Below are 22,018 nucleotides of genomic sequence, written 5' to 3'. Positions count from 1 at the left end.
ATTGAGGAGGGCACCTTTTGGGATGAGCACTGGGTGTTGTATGGAAAACAATTTGACAATAAATTTCATATATAAATTAAAAAAAAGTGAATAAATTGTATGAATAATTAAATTGGGTTCAAGGGTAATACTGATTCCCTGTATAGTGCTTTTCCTATTCTTTCATGTTACTAAGTTCCCCTATCATTAGTATATTTAAAAAATCTATCACAATAAAACATCCCTAGAGAGATTCCTGGAAAAATATGGTTCATGTTATAACAAAATTAATAAATCCTCCCTTTGATTGCTTATTTTTATGGTTGATTTAAAAAAATATATATGACTATTGTTCCATTATATAATAAGGAAAAACTAATTGAAAGAAAAAAAGGTCCTTATATGACATGGCATCCTTAGGATCAGTATAAACTTCTAACACAAGGAAGAACTCACCTAATATTCCCAAGTGTTCCTCTGGTCCAGTCCTTGGCCGAGGGATCTTGAATGTACCATCCGTGTATTCTCTGAATACAGCTTTCTTGTATCTGGAACCCAGGAGCCCATCCTGGTTGCTCAGGAAAATGTGACCATAACTAGTGGAATGCAAAGAGTGGTATCATCACCTGGCCTTCGACTCCTTAATTTCACTTATGAGAAAGCTAAGTCAGACCCAACATCATATCACAAATAGAATCCTTCTAATATCAGATTTCCCACCACATTGGTCATATAACTGCAGTAAAGATAGCAGATTTAAGTTTATATTAATGTTTCCTTGTTTACCATAATCCAGATAGGAATTTTTAGTACAATTAATATGGCCAGAACACTGGAATAAGAATCAGAAGCCCTGGGCTTAACTCCAGTCTTAGTGATTTCTCAGATGGAATCAGTTTGACAAAAGGACAAGGTACAAGGTGCAAGGACAGTGCTAACTTTTGCTGCTGCTGCTGCTGCTGCTGCTGAGTAAGGAATGGGAAGAGGTAAGGGGGAAATGGAATTTTACAGATTCCTCCTTAAGGGATGCTTTCTGGTTTACAAATACCTTATTATTCATTTTATAATTTGACATTTACAATAAGATAACGAGATAGGTAGAAGTGTAATCAGTGGTCCAGAGGTGACAGAACTTATCTTCATTTATACTGTCAGCCAGAAGGTATCAAGGGATCATGAACTTGGATTCAAGTTTGCTGCTTCCTCCTTACCTCTTTCTAGTCAATTTCTTTTAACTGTATCACGTCACTTTAAAGGTGAGTAAATTAAGGCCCAGGGAGGAAAATACACTTTTTCTAGGTTTCAGAACAACTTAGCAAGGAAATGTCAAGAATCAACAACCAACATAAAAGGCAAGAATTGCTAAATTTTTGTGAGAGCACCAAAATTGTAGTGGAAATTGATAAACTGTATTTCAGTTTCTGTTCTCCTCTGCTTCCTTGTAATGATAGAATCACCTAGATTGAACTGAGCACATGGCCACCTAACCATAGATTATATTTTCCAGGCTTTATTTATTTATTTTTACTATAGTTGACATACCATGTTACATTAGCTTCATGTGTACAACTTAGTGATTTGATAAATGTATATATTTGTGCTATGTTTACCACAAGTGTAGTTACTGTCTGTGCCAATACATCTTTATTACAAAATCATTGACCATATTTCACATGCTGTGCTTTATTCCATAACTTACTTATTCCTTAACTGGAAGCTTGTACATCACCCTCCCCTTCATTCATTTTGTCCAACCATCTACCACCTCCAAGTCCCAGACTTTCTTGCAGCTAGGTATGGCCACATTAATAAGTTCATGAGAATGGATTATGAGAGAAAGTGATGTCTACAACTTTTAGGTCATTGTCTTATAGACAGTGATGCTTGCCTTGGACTGCTTTCTCCTTTTGTGATAGCTTGGAATCTCTACAACAAAAATAGGCATCTTAGCTACAGAGATGAAAGAATGTATTACGAGTGATTAGTTTAACTATTGGTTCTGGTCTGTTCATATTTATACTAGTATGTGAGCAGGAAATAAAACTATAACTCACGTAAGGCACTCTATGTTGAGCTTTTTCTGCTATACAGCTTAGCCTGTAGCTTAATGACATTTTGTCAAGTGATGGGTAAGCTTGGGGTGTTCAGTCTTTTGAGTGATACCTCTACAAAATTTAACTTCTGGTATAGGTGCTACTAGCTACCAGAAGAAAAGAGGCAAAGATTAAGAGCATGAAGATGTGGATAAGATCTTTTACTTCAGGCCTACAGCATTGCAACATAGAAGAAGTGCTGAGTTCCAGCTTATCTGCATTCCACCACCGGTTCCAGATTTCCTGGTATCCTATTATGTGACCTTAGATAAGTCCTCTTCTCAGAATTTTAGTATCCTCCTTATTGGTAAAATGATGCAGAGTCTCTGAAAGTGTGATATCTTATTTTCTGAAGCCTTACCTGTCCTTCTCAGACTGGTTGTGCCATTCCAGTTCCCAGCTCCTGTCAGGGCAATAGTCCCACTCCACCTCTTCTGCCATGATGTAGTAGATTCTTGCAGCCTGGTATCGATGATGATAGTCAGGTTGGTGGCCAGGACACTGGGAGACATTATAGATTGCCTTCATCCCTGATTCTCTATGGCTGCCTGCCTGGCAGTAAATCTCAAATATCCCTAAAGAAAGAACAGAGAGCAAAACCTGAATCTGAATATCCCTGCATAGCGCCTGGGGGATTCCCTGCCTCTCTCTAGGCATACTGCACAGAGTGTGTAGTTTCAAATAAGGTTCTTCTATGCATTGGATAAAATATTATTATTATTTTTTAAAGTTTATTTATTTTTGATACAGAGAGGGGAGACAGAGACAGAAGAAGCAGGGGAGGGGCAGAGAGAGTGAGAGGGAGACACAGAATCCAAAACAGATTGCTGGCTCAGAGCCTGACATGGGGCTTGAACCCAAGAACCTGAGCCATCTAGGCACCCCACAGATTATTATAAGTGTATTGAAAGCAATGAGCACGGAGGTTAAGAAGCTCTGCTTGCAAAACTACCATTGTTTAGGTTTAAAACTAAACTCTGCCTCCAGGATGGACAACTTTTCTCTGTTAACCCAGGGCTTTCCCAGTCTTAGCACTGAAAGTCCCATACTCTGTGAAAAATCCTCAGTTCTGACCAAAGTGGGATAGTTGGTCACCCTATCTGACATTTATTAGCTATATAACTTGAAGTAAGTTAAGCCTCTGTATGTTTCAGAGGTACAATGGGAGTCATTTTACTTATTTCACTGGACTGTTTTAGAATTAAACATAATAATGTTTACACATTGCTTAGCATAATGCATAGTAAATTTTAATAAGTAAAGTTATAAATACGTAAATAAAATTGTAATAATTATTATTCCAAACAATTCATTGACCAGTGTCTCTATTTTCTACCAAGTACCAAGGAAATAAAGGTGGGCTTAAATAGAACCCCCCAAAACAAAAACAAACAAACAAACAAACAAAAAACTTGGTTATAGGGATGCTTATATCAGAGGGCTTTGGATTGGCCTTACCTAGGTTTTTATAATAAAAGGTTTGGATACCAGGCTTAAATGTGAGAGTTGTGGAGCTGCCTGGAACTGATATCAAGCCCCAGTCTTTCTATGTCAAGAACATTAAGGCTTATAGAATGTTAATCAGGAGAAGATGACTTTCTTAAAACATTTTTTTTTTCATCATTCCTTCCCTTGCTGTCCATTACCTATCCCATCACTACAGATTCTTTTCTCCTGGTTTTCAAAGGCCTCTATGAGGTGGCTCCAGACTATGATCCAGTGCCAAATGCACCTAGTGATCCAACTAAAGCTGTCCCTGACATCCCTTATCACATATCTCATTTCTATCTTGGAATTTTCTCTCATGTTCTTCCCTAGAATGTACTCACCCACCCCTCCCCAAAATACCTAAGAGAGCTCATTCATTTTCCAAGACCCAACTCATGTTTCATTTCTTCTAGAAATCTCTCCATGACTATTCTGGCCCACAATGACTTCTACATTCTTGGCCTCTCTATTTTTAACTCATTTTACATCTAAACCACATGGTTAAGGACTAAGTGCTCCTCTCTTTACGAAAGAGTTTTTCACTCATTTATATACTTCTTGAAAGATTCTACTCTTTTCTTTCCACAACTACTCCCCAACTCTTCTCTGTCCCCTACTGTCCCACATCTATTCCATCAGTAAATCTTATCAGCTATTCCTCGAAAATTACCCTTTCACTTTCACCCTCACTCCCCTAGTCAAAACCACCATCATCTATCACATGGAAAACTTCAGTAGTATTCCAAATTTCTTCTCTGCTTCTTCCCCTTCCTTCTTCAACCATTCCTCACATAGGATTCAAGGCTCTCTTTAACGAATATTATTCAGAACACATTGCTCCAATGCTTTAAATGTTTCCTTTATACTAAGAATGCAATCCAATCTCCTAAGTATAGTCTATAAGACCCTACATAATATGAATCTTGCCAGCCTGATATAATGTCAGTCACTTTCCTAGCTTACTACAATCCAATGGTACTGACCTTTCTGACCCTTGAAAATCCATGCTTCTTCCCAGTTTAGGACATTTTCACTTGCTTATCCCTCTGTTTGAAATATTCTGCTCAGAAAACTTTATATAGCTCTTTTCTCCTCATTATTTAGGCGTTAGCTTAAATATCACGTTCTCAAAGATGTCTTCCTGATCATCCTGTCTAAAGTAATGATGCTCCTATCATTTTATCACATCACTGTATTTTATTTCCTTCATGACATATATCCCAATCTAAATTTATTTTATTGTTTTATGTAGGTTTTGATGTGTTTATTGTGGATCTTTCCTGAGAATAAGAATCATTGTCTTTTCACCTTTATTCCCCAGTGTTAACACATTGAAAACGTGTGATAAATACATTTGAGTAAATAAATGTATATGCAAGTGAATGCATATATAAACATATATGCTGCCCAAAGTCATAGATCAGAAGTTGGTGTGGGGAAGAAAGTCTGATGATCACTGAAGGGAATGAAACAAATAGAAGACATTCTAGGAAGTCATGTGACTTTGGACTGGTACATCATCTAAATTTTTTTCATATGAACATTGTTATCCAAGCCACTTTTTCAGCACTCCTCTGTCCTTGGAATCTGAGCCTCCTCCTAACTCTTTGACCACTTATTTGCTGGTTCCTTACTTTGACTTCTCTTCTCCTTCTTGGGTCTTAAATGTTGATTTCTGCTTTAAGTTTTCTTTCCTATCACTTTACATGCTTATGGACATGAACTATGAGACCATTCAAATTTGCTCCCCAAACTTTACATTTGTACCCATAACTACCTATTGTGAAATCCACGCCACCTGTATTTCATGAGGAACTTAAAGCTCAACATGCCTTAAAATGAGTACTTTCTCTGCAAACCTTATTACTCTGCCCTTGTTTCTGTATTTGCTCATTTGGTTAATGGTGCCACAAAACATATAATACATAAGCTAGAAAACTTGGGTGTCTTTTATTCTTGCTCAGACCCTCAGAAAAGTTCTGTATTTTCTCTGTCAAATGTCCCTTAACTGTAACCCTTCTTTCCATGTTGCTTACACCCATTGGTAGCCTCTCATCACCTCTTGCAATAGCCTCCTACTTTACATCACTTAAGCCTTACTTCTCAGTATTCCTTCACAGGGCTAATAGTAACATTTTGCATGGGATTATTCTTTATTGTTTAAGACTGTCCTACATATTGCATAAAGTTTTAGCATCTCTGACTCCCATTTTCTAAATAATAATATGACCCCCTCCATATCCCCTGTCATTGTGACAACTAAAAGTACCTCCAAACATTTCCAAACAGTTTTTAGCATACTGCCTTGAGTTGAACGTCACTGAATAAAACCAATTTATGTAACCTTTCTCAGGCAGATGCTTCTACCAAGTCACTATCATAAGCTTCCTGCTGCCTATAATAATGCTCCCTTCACCCCCCCCCCATCCCCTTTCTTTGCTGGGTGACAGTTTACTCATACTTAAATGCTCAGTTTGAAGGCCTGATTCTCTAGGAAAGCTTTACTCTACAAGTCAGACAGAATTTGTTATAGCTTGCTGTGTATTACCATAGCTCTTGGGACAATGGTGTCATCATTTCCATTTCACAATAACTATGAGCTGCCTAATTCATCTTTACATCCCTATATCTAGACCAGTAAGTGGAAGAAAACATATTAATCATGTTTTGTGAAAATTTAATTGTAAAATAAAAGGAAAATAAGATGTGAAGACTAAAAATGAAGGAAAAACAGAGAGGAAGACATAGAGAAATAAAAGATATATACAGATTGGAAGAAAAAGGATAAAGAAGAAAACAGGAAGAAGGGGAAAGAAAAGACATAAATAAAAGAGAAAGAAAGAAAAATGAATAAAAAGGGAAGGTAATGGGAAAGAAGGAAAGTCAAAAAAGGAGGGGAAAACAAAGGAAGAAAGAAAAGTTGAAAAAAGGTGAAAATAAAGGGAAGGGAAGTAAAAAAGAGAAAGAAAAAAGAAGAAAGAAGAGAGATAAAAAGAATGGAAGAAAAAAAAAGAAAAAGAAGAGACAGAAAGTAATATACATAAAAATAGATGGGAGTAGAAGAAGGAAAGAATGAACAAATGAAGAGAGATAAGAAATGAGAGATAAAAAGACATAAGAAAAGAAACAATAAAACTAAAAAGCAGACTACAGAATGGAAGAAGATATTTGTAAATGACGTCTGATAAAAGGTCAGTAGCCAATATCTTATAAATAATTTACCAATTCAAAACCCCACAAAATAAACAATCCAGTTAAAAATGGGTAGAAGACATGAACATACATTTTTCCAAAGAAGACATCCAGATGGCTAACAGACACATGAAAAGATGCTCAACATCACTCATCATCATTCATCACCAGGGAAATGCAAATCAAAACCACGATGAGATAGCACCACACACCTGTCAGAATGGCTAAAATTAACAACACAGGAAACTACAGATATTGGTGAGGGTGTGGATAAAGGGAAACCCTCTTGCACCATTGGTGGGAATGCACTGGCACAATCACTCTGGAAAACAATATGGAAGTTAGTAAAAAAGTTAAAAATAGAACTACCTTATGACACAGCAATTGCACTATTTGCCCAAAAGATACAAAAATACAGATTTGAAGGGTCACATGCACCCTGATGTTTACAGCAGCATTGTCAATAATAGCCAAATGATGGAGAGAGCTCAAATGTCCACCAACTGATGAATAAAGAAGATATATCCATATATAGTATTATAACATATATATGTAATACATATATAATATGTATTTTAATAAATAATATAATATATAATATTATATATTATATATAATATATACTGGAATATTACTCAACCAATAGTGATATCTTGCTATTTGCAACAATGTGTATGGAGCTAGAGTGTATCATGCTAAGTGAAATAAGTCAGCTAGAGAATATACATATATATTTATATCATCTTTATGCATTCATCAGTCGATGGACATTTGGGCTCTCTCCATAGTTTGGCTATTGTTAACAATGCAGCTCTAAACTTTGGAGTGCATGTGACCCTTCAGATCTGTACTTTTATATCCTTTGGGCAAATACCTAACAGTGCAATTCCTGGTCATAGGGTTGTTCTATTTTTAATGTTTTGAGTAACTTCCATACTATTCTCCAGAACGGCTGCACCAGTTTGCATTCCCACCAATGGTGCAAGAGGGTTCCGCTCTCTTCACATCCTCATCAATAGCTGTTGTTTCTTGAGTTGTTAATTTTAGCCATTCTGACAGATGTGAGGTGATATCTAATCATGGTTTTGATTTGCATTTCCCTGATGATGAGTGATGTTGAGCATTTTTTCATGTGTCTGTTAGCCATCTGGATGTCTTCTTTGGAAAAATGTATGTTCATGTCTTCTGCCCATTTCTTAGCTGGGACATTTTGTGTGTGTGTTTTGAGTTTAATATATTCTTTATAGATTTTGGACACTAGCCCTTTATCATGTATGTCACCTGCAAATATCTTCTCCCATTCTGTAGGCTGCCTTTAAGATTCCTTCACTGTTCAGAAGCTTTTTATCTTGATTAGGTCCCAATGCTTCATGTTTGCTTTTGTTTACCTTGCCTTCAGTGACATTTCTAGTAAGAATTGCTTGGGCTAAGAAAAAAGGCCTGTGGTCAAAATCCTCTAGGAATTTGATGGTTAATGTTTCCTATATTAAACTGTAATTTTTTCAATATGATATTATCTGTTATTAACATGAAGCATGTGGTTGAATATTGTTTACTGTTAAATATTTTTATTTAAAGATAATTAGAATTTTTATTATTAAATATTTGAAGTAAAAAAAAGATAAGAAAAACAAAGAGGATGGGTGAGGAAGAGGAGAAATGAGAAACGGCAGGAAAAAGGGGCAGTGGAAAGAAAACAAGATTTTAAAGGAGGGAATAGAGGAATGATGAATAAGGAAAGCTCCAATGATGAAGGAAAGGAAAGACATCCTGAAGGACAGGGCAATAATAAATAATGAATTCTTCTCTTTGCTGCTGAGAAATCTAACATGAATTGGGTGGAAATAAGACATTACAAACCCTAGATTTTTATCTTCCAGTTTCCCTGTCTATTAAAATTCCAGTGTCATTAGTTGTATTGGAAGAGATGAGGTATGCAAGATAATATTTTAAATACAATTGTTCATTTTTATTAAATGTAACCTTATTTAAATTTAAAGTAAATAAAAAAGGATTAAAAATCACCAATAAACCCACAGGAATCAAACACTCTTAACCTTTTGCTGCATTTTTTTTCTGGGGATTTGTTTTTCTAGTTTGTTAAACATAACTGTAAGCCTCCAGTACACAAAATGTTGAATATCCATGGTGGTGTTTTTAAGGCATCTGCAAAGTTACTTAATTACATATGTATATTTACCAATCCCCATTGCTACTCCTTCCTCTAGAATTCCAAAGCCAAATTCTAGTGCTGGCTTTTCCATTAACTCAGTATTTTTGTCTTGGGTTTGGAGAGCTACTCCCAACGTCTCTCTCAATCTTCATTGGATATCAAGCCCCCAGGGAAAGAATGAAGGAAACTTCAGATTCAAGAGATTATCTAGGAGTAAGAATTAATAGAACTTGATAGGGAAAGGGCAAGCAAGTAAGAAAAAAAAAATAAAGCCAAGGTATTTAACCTGAGTAAATCATCACCCCCTCCATCCAGGTCTCTGTCTTTCCTCTCATTAGTAAAGTAACTAAATTGAGATTATCTCAAAAGTGTTCTACCACTTCCAACAATTTATTACTAATTAATTATTTATAAAGAAAAAAGAGTTTGAAAGATCTGGAAAATGCAAAGGTAAAAAGAGTCTGGGCTTTTGCTAATATTTAAGGGATATTGGACCAAGAGTAACCTTTCAAGTTTTTAATAAACCCATTCACTCCCTCTCCCCCCATATCACCAATTATAATGTTTTTATACCATCTACAACAACCCTCCTTGGGACTCCTTTTGTGTGGGTACAAAAATAATTTCATTTATCCAAAGTAAGAGTAAGCATAGGGACACATATAAACTTGGCTGAGGAGCCTGGCTAATTTTGCAGGAAGGAGAGTAAACATAGGGTTTGGTTTTGGGATCAAGGATAGAGAAGAGGGTCTTTTTTCTTCCCCTTCACCTTTTGCTTCTTTGACTTCTCTGCCTGCCTTCCTTATTTCTTCCTTCCTTCTTTCCTTCCTTCCTTCCTTCCTTCTTTCCTTCTTTCCTTCCTGGAAAGTCTTTTCATTTAGAAGTTTTCCACCCTAGGCCTTACTTCAAGCATTTGTGTCTGTTGTTTTTTTTTCATCTCCATAAACCATTGTTTCTAATTTTCTAACACCATCTCTCCTTAACCAAGAAAGTATCCCCCAGGTAGATGGCCAGCAATGAAGTTCCAAGAAGTCTGTGGAGACCAGCTTTATGTCAAATGTTTTTCAAATGTAGTGCCAGAAGGAAATTATTAAATTGTCAAGGAGACTTGTTTGGTTTAGGATTTTTTTCCAAACACTAATGGAATTTACAGAACTAAAAGTTTAGTGGAGACTGTATGGAATTCACAAATTTTTCTGAAAACGCTATTGCCACCTACTGCCTAAAAAAATAATACACACTACAAACTGCAAAGAAAAAGTACTATTGCATTATAAAATGTCAGACATAGATGGAATCTAAAGAAATACTCTTGAAAACTAAGAACAATCCGAGGGTTGATGGGGGGTGGTAAAGAGGGGAGTGTGGGTCATGGGTATTGAGGAGGGCACCTGTTGGGATGAGGACTGGGTGTTGTACGGAAACCAATTAGACAATAAATTCCATATTAAAAAAAAGAAATATTCTAGCTAATTTTCTTTATGAAAGAAAGATATGGAAATGAGGGAAAGGGATAGACAAAGAGAGGGAAGGGGAGGGGCATGAACAATGGGAGAGAGAGGGAGGGAGAGAAAGGAAAGGAAAGAGGGAGGAAAAAGGGAAGATGGGAAAGGAAAGGGAGGGAGGAAGTGAGGGGGCTGGACAGAGAAAGAAAAGAATGATGAAATGCAGCCACAGGGTGGGGGTTGGTTAGACCACAATTAAATAGCAAATTAATTAAATACCTTGGGCTAAAAGGTTTTATGTTCTGATTCCTGGGCTGAATTTGTTACAGCACACCCCACCCCACTCCCACCAGAAGTTTGCACAAATCCTCATAGAATATCAGAGTTAAAAGCACTTTATAGATAGGTACATCTTGTGGACCTCCCTCACAATGCAAGGATTTTAGCTATAAAATCTCTACATAGCTATGGGACTACACAGTTAAGTCCACCCTCTACCCATATAAGAATTGCCCTGTTATTGGGCAGTATCCATATTTCTTTCCTGTTGTTCCAGAAAAGAACTTCCTTAGCTCTTTACTTTTTGCCTACAGCTAAGAAAAAATCCAAATAACCAGAACAGAGTGCACATTAAGGAGAGAGGAGATAAGAGTGTTTTGAAAACTTCCCATGAACCCTTAACTTGTCCTCTTTTCTCTTCACCTTCCCCCCTCATCCAGCACCATACCCAACAGAGCCTCTCAGCCTAGGGACAGCTGTTGAGTCACTTACCAGGGTTTTCAGGCTGCATGATGGCCATGACAAAGGTATGAGGAAAGAGCATGGCTGCACTCTTCCTCATGCCCTGAAGCTGCACAGTGTTGCCCTGGAACACGACCCCATGCACATCAGTCTCTGTGCCCAAGCCAAGCAGGTGCCAGGCCACTGTGTCACCCTTGCACATGTCCAGCCTGGGCAGGTTAGAGAACAGAAACCCATTAATGGCTGGAAAACAAAAACACAACACAAAACAGGAAGATGAGAACAGATTCTTCAAGCACTGGCCAGGAGCATAGCATCAGTTCTGTACTATGGTTTCCCACAATTTGAAATGTTGGATTCATCCTCAACTTCTCTGCCTTCTTCCCTAAGCCACTTTAGTTCTACTTATGAAGATCTGTCTCCTTGAGATAAGGGCCCAGCTGTCCTTTCTGAACTCACCCCCTGTAACTCTTATATCACACTTCACGTTCTTGCAAAACTGAAATTCTTTCCACTACCACAATTCTTTCACACACACACACACACACACACACACACACACACACACACAGATACCAGCATCTATTATTCCCACTCTTTTGAAACTCTCCTCCGTTGGCTTCTGTGATGCCACACTTTCCTGGTTTTGTTACAACCTCTCTGATTGTTTCTCTTTCATCTTGTTCTTGTTCTTCATCCATCCTGAAAGTATTGGGGTTTCCTCAAGTTTCCATATTCATCTTTCAATCTGTCTCTTTTTCTTTACTTCACTGCTACGGCCTAGTATCTTGCTCTCATAGTTTCTGGCCTGAACTCCTGAAAAAGCCCTCTCCCTGGTACCCTTGTCTTCAGTCTATCCTCCTACCCTATCTCACACAGAGGAACACACTATTCCTGTGAGCTCTATTTGTCTCTGTATCCCTCTGTAGCCTTAAAGATGCTAGGTGTTTATAAACACATGTTGAGTTTTCACATGCTATTCCCTCTGCCTGGAATAACATTTTCCTCTAGTTTCTCTACAGCAAACTGCTACTCATCCATTATACCTCAGCTCAAATGTCAACTCCCCTGTGAAGCAGGGATACTTCTCTCCCCCCCCACCATGTCTGTCTGTGTGTGCCTCTCTCTCTCTCCTTCTCTCTCATTTCCATGAAATTTCCCCCCTACAAAATTATTCCATATGACTTATCACAGAGTCCAATGATTTACTTACAAATATATCTCCCACACTAGATTGACCTAGAAGCAAGCACATTTTTCTATATTTGTGTGACTGCCCAAGCACCTGGCATATTGTCTGATACTACTCACGTGCTTCATAAAGTCAAACTGAAATGAACTTGGTTCACAGGACTTGTTTAGTTTTTCCAGCTGATATAACTGGTTATGAGAACCAAAGAGACAGTCAAAAGACAACAGTCATTCATGACTCCCTCCTTTTCTTCACACTCCTTTTGAAAATACAGGGAGGTCTGCTTAAATCTGACCCCCTTTTAATGTCCTCACATCCACTGGAATCACCTTTAATGAGTAATCCTACTTGGTAATTCTTCAAAATGCTGATGAGAATGTTGCTAATCTCCTGATTCTGCTTCCATTGCCTGTAATGTATAATTGCAAACCTATTTAGCTTCCAAAACCAGCTCCAGCACTCCCTTCTCCCAGGAATCCCTCAATTGGATTGTTCCTCATTAACGTTCTCCTATGAACTCCATGTCACTTGAGAGCTGTTTCACATAATTTAGCACTTCATTATAATTGATCTTGTATTGTTCTATAATTATTTCATGTGTGTTATTAGTCTTATTTCATTGCAAAATGTTGGGAGCTCTTTGCAAACTGGGACCATGTCTTCACATTTACTCACTCACCCACCTACATACCTACCCATTAATTTGGTAGTTCACTTTTCATTAAACATTTACTGTGTATTAGAAAATGTAGACTATACAGAGAGCAGCAAACAATACCCACCTTTCAGGAAAGTACACTCTAGCAGAAGTCAAAAGCCATGTAACAAATTACTATATAGAACATGCTATTAAAATAGTCTGATCAAATTGAATAGTGGTTCAGAAGAGGGTGTCATTATCCTGGGATTGGGTGCTAAAAATGGTTACATGGATTAAGTCGCTTTTGAGTAAGACCTTAGGGAATGGAAAGAATTTCCACAAGCTAAAGGAAAAAGTATAAGGAAAGGCGCTTCAACTGGAGGGCAAAGCATTGTAAAAGCATGAAGTCAGAAAAGTACAAGGTATGTCTATATAGAGAAAAATAGTCCTGTTTGGCAGGAATATGGAGTTGGGGAGTAAGGATAGTGGTCAATAACAGAAAGAGGTAAGACTGGAAGGGTATCATCCCAGATTACTCTCTTCACTCTCTGGTGGATGCCTTGTTTGCAATTCTCATTTCATAGCACCTTTTTCCAATGCTCCCCATACTTTGTAACACAAGATAGAGCCCAAGAAGGCACAAAATATAAGATCTGTTGTCTTAGATTGAATTATTCAATCTAGCTCATATTTTGGGTAGAGTTGACCATGGGATCAGTGCTTTCACAGATGGGACATGATTATGTTTAGGTTAGGTTTTTACTTGTAACCTCTCAATTGTAGCTCAGGGGAAAAAACACTCTCCATACCATGCATCCGATTGGAGTCTTGGAAGCCTTTGACATCCTCTGAGAGCAGTCGGGAATCCAACATAGCAGTTGCTTGATTGGCATTGCTGTACCAGCTCTTGTTCTCATCCAACACAGTGAAAAGGAGAAAAAATTCCTTATCCACCCCTTTCTGTAGGTCCATGGTAGAGAACATAGGAAAAAAATGACAATGGTTTCAGCAGTTGTGAGTTGTGCAGCTCTAGACCTAAGAAGCCCCGATTTTTCCTATTTATTTTTTGAGATACAGAGTGATGCCCATTCCTGCTGCTTAGGGTTGTAGTTGTTGCTACACAGTTTTTCCTTTGGAAATTTCAATTTTCTAAATGTTTATTTATTTTTGAAAGAGAAAGAGACAGAGTGAAAGAGGGGAAGGGGCAGAGAGAGAGGGAGACACAGAATCTGAAACAGGGTCCAGGCTCCAAGTTGTCATCACAGAGCCAGACGCAGGGCTAAAACCCACAAACGGTGAGATCATGACATGAGTTGAAGTTGGATGCTCAACCAACTGAGCCACCCAGGCGCCCCTCCTCTGGTAATTTCAAACTGAAGGTGGGTGTAAGAGGTCAAAATAAAATAAAGTGACGAGACTGGAGGGGAGGAATATATGAAAGTGGACATGAAGAAGCACAAGATGGGGATTATGGAGAAATAAAGAGTGATAGAAGAGAGCATAGAGTCACCTGGGGAAAGGTGGATTGGAGATCAAGAGAAGACTCTGAAGAAAATAAGAGAAAAGGGTATATAATTATTATTAATGTACTATTATCATTATTATGATGATGATGATCATTATCATCATCATCACTATTATTATTACTTCTAACATTTACTGAGTGCTTATTATATATCAGATACTGTGATAAAGAAACTTCACATGGATTATTTTAATTAATCCTTGCAAAAACCCAAGATACCGACTTTTATTGTTAACCTTTACTACAGATATAGAAGCTGAGGCAATGGGAGGTTAAGTAACTTGCCCAAGGTTATACAGCTAGAAATGGTGAGATGGAAATGAAAGAACACAAACAAATATTAAAATACATTTAGGAATTAGGATCACACTGGATAGTGACATGCAGAAGTATGAAATTGCACACTTTCTTACATCATACACAACAATAAATTGAAAATGTTTACAAGACCTGAATGTGAGACAGGAAACCATCAAAATCCTACAGGAGAACACAGACAGCAACCTTTTTAACCTCAGCCACAACTTCTTACTAGACATGTCTCCAAAGGCCAGAGAAATAAAAAATGGACTATTGGGACCTAATCAAGATAAAAACAAAAAACAAAAAACCTGCACAGTGAAGGAAACAAAACAAGAAAGGCAACACATGTAATGGAAGAAGATATTTGCAAATGATGTCAGAAAAAGAGTTAGTATCCAAAATATATAAAGAACTTACAAAACTCAACACCCTAAACACAAATAACACAGTTAAGAAATGGGCAGAAGACATGAATGGACACTTTTCCAAAGGAGACATCCAGACATCCAGACATCCAGATGCCAGACACATGAAAAGATGCTCAACATCACTCTTCATCAGGGACACACAAATCAAAATCACAAAGAGATACCATCTCACACCTGTCAGAGTGGCTAAAATTAACAACTCAGGAAACAGCAGATGTTGATGAAGATGCAGAGAAAGGGGAACACTTTTGGACTGTTGGTGGGAATGCAAACTGGTGCAGCCACTCTGGAAAATGGTATGGAGGTTCCTCAAAAATTTAAAAATAGAACTACACTATGACCCAGCCATTGCACTACTAGATATTTATCCAAAGGATACAAAAATGCAAATTTGAAGAGGCATATGCACCCTAAAGTTTATATGCTATCAACAATAGCCATTTATGGAAAGAGCCCAAATGTCCATCAATTGATATAAATGGATAAAGAAGATGTGGTTTATATAAACAATGGAATATTACTTGGCAATGAAAAAGAATGAAATCTTGCCATTTGCAATAACGTGGATGGAACTAGAATGTAATACTAACTGAAATAAGTCAGTCAGAGAAAGATGAATGTCATATGATTTCACTCATACGTGGAATTTGAGAAACATGACAGATGAACATAGGGGAAAGGAAGGAAAAATAAGATAAAAAAAGAGAGGGAGGCAAACCATAAGAGACTCTTAAATACAGAGAAAAAACTGCAGGTTGCTGGAGGGGAAGTGGGTGGGAGAATGGGTTAAGTGGGTGATGGGCATTAAGAAAGGCACTTGGGATGAGCACTGGGTATCATATTTAGAGTTGAATCACTGGGTTCTATTCCCAAATCCATGACAACAGAATGTGTTAGTTAACTTTAATTTACATTTAAAAATTAGAAAAAAACTATTTAAAAAATTAAGATCAAGGTTTAGAGGAAGGTGAGGTTTAAAAAATGAGGAGGTGATGAGAGGATAAAGAATAGAAAGGAATAGAAACTAAGAAAGATATTTGTGAATGAAAGAATACCATGCAAAATAGCATGAGGTCACCAAGTATCCATTTCTGATTAAATAGCTTGGTTATTTTTTCCATTCCCTTATCTCTAGAACACATTCCATTTTTAACTCCTATTTAACAACATAGCCTTGTCTTCTTCCCAGCAGGCTTTCCTTCCATAAACCTTGGCAATACCTGTTTACCATCTGCATTCAAGGCACCAGCCTTGCACACCAATAGGGGCCCCACCAGACCAGAATTCGTATCTCTTATGGGATCTGCAGCAGAGAAGTACATCCAGGTGAGACAGGCAGGATCCTGAGCAGCAGGGCCAGCGTGAGAGGGGACTGTCCAGCGATATGTTACTTTCTCAAAGGGCTTGGCCACCAAGCCAAGGTTGGATGAGCCTGCAGGGAAAAATATGACTAATTATCATATTTGCTACAGTGAGAATCAATAGCTCCAAAGAGTGTGGTTAATATTATAAACCACAAGGTATTTTTGAGCAGCAGCAATATACAATATAGAATATTAAAAAGAATCCTTGGTAGGAGTGAAGAGACCAAAGTTAGTTTCTGGTTCTGTTAATGGTTGTTATGCAAACTGGGGAAATTTAAACTTTGCCAAGTTACAGTTTTCTAAACTCATAGGACTGAAGGATTAAAAGGGCCTTTAAAACTTATTTGGCCTCTTTGGTTAGGTTTATTCCTAGGTGTCTTTTGTTTTTTGGTGCAATTGTAAATGAGATCAATTCCTTGATTTTTTTCTGCTGTTTCATTATTGGTGTATAGAAATGCAACCAATTTATGTAGGTTGATTTTACATCCTGTGTCTTTGCTGAACTCACGTATCAGTTCTAGCAGTTTTTTGGTGGAGTCTTTCAAATTTTCCATGTAAAGTGTCATGCCATCTATGAAGAATGAAAGTTTGATTTCTGTATGCTGAAAACCATAGAAAATTTATGAATAAAATTGAAGAAGACACAAACAAATGGAAAAACATTCCATCCTCATGGATTGGAAGAATAAATATTGCTAAAATGTTGATACTACCCAAATCAATCTACACATTCAATACAATTGCTATCAAAATAACATTAGCATTATTTACAGAGCTAGAACAAACAGTCTTAAAATTTGTATGGAACCAGAAAAGATCCCAAATACCCAAAGTAATGTTGAAAAAGGAAACCACAACTGGAAGCATCACAATTCCAGACTTAAAGCTTCATTACAAGCCTGTATTAATTAAGACAGTATGGGACTGGCACAAAAGCAGACATGTAGATCAGTGGATCATAACAGAGAACCCGGAAATGGACTGACAAATCTATGGCTAACTAATCTTTGACAAAGCAGGAAAGAGTATCCAATGGAAAAAAGACAGAATCTTCAGGAAATAGTGTTGGGAAAACTGGACAGCGACATGCAAAAGAATGAACCTGGAACACTTTCTTACAGCATACACAAAAATAAATTCAAAATGGATGAAAGACCTAAATGTGAGACATTAAACCATCAAAGCCCTACAGAAGAAAACAGGCAGCAACTTCTTTGACCATGGCCACAGGAAATTCTTCCTAGACATGTCTCCAGAGACAAGAGAAATAAAATGAACTATTGGAACCTCATCAAGATAAAAGTCTTCTGCATAGCAAGGGAACAATAAACAAAACTAAAAAGCAACCAAAAGAATGGGAGAAGATTTTGCAAATGATATATCAGAAAAAGGGTTAGTACCCAAAATCCATAAATAATTTATCAAACTCAATACTCAATAAACAAATAATCCAGTGAAGAAATGGACAGAAGACATGAATAGACACTTTTCCAAAGAAGACATCCAGATGCCTAACAGACACATGAAAAGATGCTCAATATCACTCATCATCAGGGACATACAAATTAAAGTCATAAAGAGATACCATTTCACACCTGTCAGAGCGGCTAAAATTAACAACTCAGGAAACAGCAGATGTTGGTGAGGATGCAGAGAAAGGGGAACTCTTTTGGACTGTTGGTAGGAATGCAAACTGGTGCAGCCACTCTGGAAAACGGTATGAAGGTTCCTCAAAAAATTAAAAATAGAACTACGCTATGACCCAGCCATTGCACTACTAGGTATTTATCCAAAGGATACAAAAATGCAAATTTGAAGAGGCATATGCACTTCAACGTTTATAGCAGCACTATCAACAATACAAAGTTACTGAAAGTGCCCAAATGTCCTTTGACTGATAAATGGATAAAGAAAATGTTGCATGGGAGCACTTGGTGGCCCAGTTGGTTAAGCATCCAACTTCAGCTCAGGTCATGATCTCGTGGTTTGTGAGTTTGAGCCCTATATTGGGATCTGTGCTAATAGCTCAGAGACTGGAGCCTGCTTTGGATTCTGTGTTTCCCTCTTTCTCTGCCCCTCCCTCACTCACACTCTATCTCTTTCTCAAATATAAACTTCAAAACAATATAAAAAAAGTAGGCAGATGTGGCTATATATATATATATAGTCACTTATTTATCCATTCACCTATTGATAGGCACTTCGTCTTCTTCCATAGTTTGGCTATTGTAAATAATGCTGCTATAAACATAAGGGTGTGTGTATCCCTTTAAATTAGTGTTTTGGGGAATTTTTAAAGTTTTTATTATTTAAAGTTTAGTTCACTAAAATACAGTGTAATATTAACTTCAGGTGTACCATATAGTGATTCACCACTTCCATACAACACTCAGTGCTCATCACAATAAGTGCACTCCTTAGTCCCCATCATCTGTTTCACCCATCCCACATCCACCTTCCCCCCAGCAACCAATAATTTGGTCTTTTCCACTGTGGTCAGGAACAAGATAATGATGTTCACTCTTACCAATGTTATTTAACATTGTACTGGAAGTCCTAGCCACAACCAGACAACAAAAGAAACTAAAAAAAAATCAAAATCACCAAGAAAGAAGAAAAACTTTAAATATTTGCAGATGACATGATATTCAATGTAGTGTTTTTTGTATTTTTGGGTGTATACCCAATATGAAATTAATGGATCATAGAGTAGTTCTAATTTTCACTTTTTGAAAAACCTCCATACTGTTTTCCATAGTGGCTGCACCAGTTTGCATTCCAACCAACAGTGTAAGAGGGTTCTCGTTTCTCCACATTCTCACCAACACCTGTTGTTTCTTGTGTTTTTGATTTTTGTCATTCTGACAGGCATGAGGTGATATCTTATTGTAGTTTGATTTGCATTTCCCTAATGATGAGTTGTGTTGAGCATCTTTTCATGTGTCTGTTGGCCTTCTGGATGTCTTATTTGGAGAAATGTCTGTTCATATCTTCTGTCCATTTTTAATTGAATTATTTATTTTTTTGAGTGTTGAGTTGTATGAGTTCTTTATATATTTTGGATACTAACCTTAAAGGCCATATATGAAAAACCTACAGAGAACATAATACTCAATTGGTGAAAACTGACAGCTTTCCCCCTAAAGTCAGAAACAAGGAAAGGATGTCCACTCACTACTTTCATTCAACATAGTACTGGAATTTCTAGCCACAGCAATTAGACAACAAAAAGAAATAAAAATTGGTAATAAAGAAGTAAAACTTTCACTGTTTGCAGATGACATGATACTATCTAAAGAAAACCCTAAAGATTCCACAAAAAAGATACTGGCAATGGCAAATTAATTCAGTAAAGTCCAGGATACACAAATTAAATGTGCAGAAATCTATTGCATTTCTATACACTAATAATGATATAGCAGAAAAAAATTAAGAAATAATCCCATTTACAATTGCACCAAAATAAGAACCTAGAAATCAACCTAACCAAAGAAGTGAAAGACCTGTACTCTGAAAACTATAAAACACTGATGAAAGAAACTGAAGACAAAACAAAGAAATTGAAAGACATTCCATGCTCATGGATGGGAAAAACAAATATCATTGAAATGTCAATCATATTAAAATATATATGTGAAATATATTTGAAAGAATATGTCTCTTTTTTAGCCCAGCTCTGCTTCACTGTAATATCATGCATGCATTCAGCAATATCCATGCAAGGCAATTAATTCTGTCTCTTCCCTCATTTCCTCCCCTATTTATTTGTCCTCAAGAGCTACTTGATATTTAATGCAGCCCACATCAGTTGGAAACCCTGCTTGCTCACCATTATTGTACACTGTTCCTTCGTAATCTTTCTCATAAAAGACTCCATGAGGCTGTATGCTGAATGGCTGGGAAGCACGGTTGTAAAAGATCACCTGGATGGTGTCACCCACCTCAGCCCGGATCACTGGTCCTGGAAGATGGAAAGGAGAGACAATGGGAATGAAAACAGAGATGACCAGGGAGGATGGAAACAAAATAAGAGGGAGGGAAAGAAAAAGGAAGTGAAAAAGATAATCCCTCCCTGTGTAATAATAAAAATAATTCCTTATAAGTGTGTTGCAATTGACAGCTATAAAAAACTTCTTTTTTAAATTCATTATCTCATTTGGATCTTCAAACATTATATTGGGGATATTTTTATTTTACAAATGTGGAAACTGCAGCTCAGAGAGGTTGAATTGATGTTCCCAAATTCAAATAACTGATTAGAAACAGATCATGACTTAAAGCCAAGTCTTTCACCCACCCCCACTGTCAGGTTCAATCCCATTTCCCTTACGTTTATTGCCCCAATTCCCATAGCTGCATTTCCTAGTAAGATACATCTAACTATCTGATCTTGCCTCAAGCCTAAACAAATTCTGAGCATATAAAATTATTATATCCTCTATCCAGGTCCTGAACTAGGTAGTTGAGCCATGATTCATGGAGCCTTTTTTGTTCCACTATTCACCACCTCTAACTTAGCTCAGTCATCTTTGAGATTAACCAGAAGTACCAAGACAATACCCTGAGCATTTGTGCAGGCTTAAACCCTAGTTCAGTGTTTCTGGTTTGTTTTCTACTCACTTTCCACACCTCATGCTGCACCTATGATCCAAGAATCAAATGAAAATGAAAACACAACATAGCAAAATGTGATGCCATGGAAAATGTGCTAAGAGAGACCTTTATAACTATAAATATTTACATTGAAAAAACATCTCAAATCAACAACTTACTTTACAAATTAAAGAATTAGGAAAAGAAAACAAACTAAATCCAAAAATAGAAGAAGGAAGAAACTGATAAAGACTAGATCAGAGATAAATAAGATATAGAAAAGAAAAACAATAAAGAAAATCAATGAAACCAAAAGTTGGTTCTCTGAAAAGATCAACAAAATTGACTAACTGTCATAGATATGGATTAAGAGAAAATAGATAAGACTCAAATTACTAAAATAAGAAATAAAAGTGAAGACTTTATTACCAATTCTACAGAAATAAAAAAATATTGTAAGATAGTACTATGAATGACTGTACACTGACAAATTGGGTAACCTAGATGAAATGGAAAAAGTCCTAGAACAGAAAACCTACCAAGACTAAAGCATAAAGAAATAGAAAGTCTGAATAGAATTGTAACTAGCAAGGGTATTTTCTTCTTTATTTTTATTTTTACTTTAACTTCAGTGTAGTTAACATACAGTGTTATATTAGCTTCAGGTGTATAATACAATGATTCAACACTTCAATACAACATCTGGTGCTCATCACAAGTGCCCTCCTTAATCCCCACCACCTATTTCACCCATCCCCCCCACGCACCTCCCCTCTGGTAACCAACAGTTTTTTCTTTATAGTTAAGAGTCTGTTTCTTGTTTTGCTTCTCTATTTCTTTCTCTCTCTCTCTTTGTTTTCCT

General features: G+C 37.0%; 1 protein-coding gene across 3 annotated transcripts in view; it reads right to left on the bottom strand.

The window, feature by feature from the left end:
• HEPH (hephaestin) overlaps positions 1-22,018 on the bottom strand; it is a 93,706-nt gene that overhangs the window by 42,830 nt on the left and 28,858 nt on the right. For all 3 annotated transcript variants that reach the window (XM_040467015.1, XM_040467016.1, XM_040467014.1), the window contains 6 exons: positions 20,393-20,524; positions 16,420-16,631; positions 13,753-13,903; positions 11,142-11,354; positions 2,434-2,647; positions 436-575 (listed from right to left, as the gene is read on the bottom strand). In XM_040467015.1, the coding sequence (XP_040322949.1) occupies positions 436-575; positions 2,434-2,647; positions 11,142-11,354; positions 13,753-13,903; positions 16,420-16,631; positions 20,393-20,524 (1,062 nt within the window). The remainder of the gene's footprint in view (positions 1-435; positions 576-2,433; positions 2,648-11,141; positions 11,355-13,752; positions 13,904-16,419; positions 16,632-20,392; positions 20,525-22,018) is intronic.

Source organism: Herpailurus yagouaroundi, unplaced genomic scaffold (genome assembly GCF_014898765.1).
Source record: "Herpailurus yagouaroundi ecotype Mexico unplaced genomic scaffold, PumYag 67158, whole genome shotgun sequence".
In the NCBI taxonomy this organism is placed as follows: Eukaryota; Metazoa; Chordata; class Mammalia; order Carnivora; family Felidae; genus Herpailurus; species Herpailurus yagouaroundi.
This window is presented reverse-complemented; position numbering and strand designations above follow the sequence as displayed.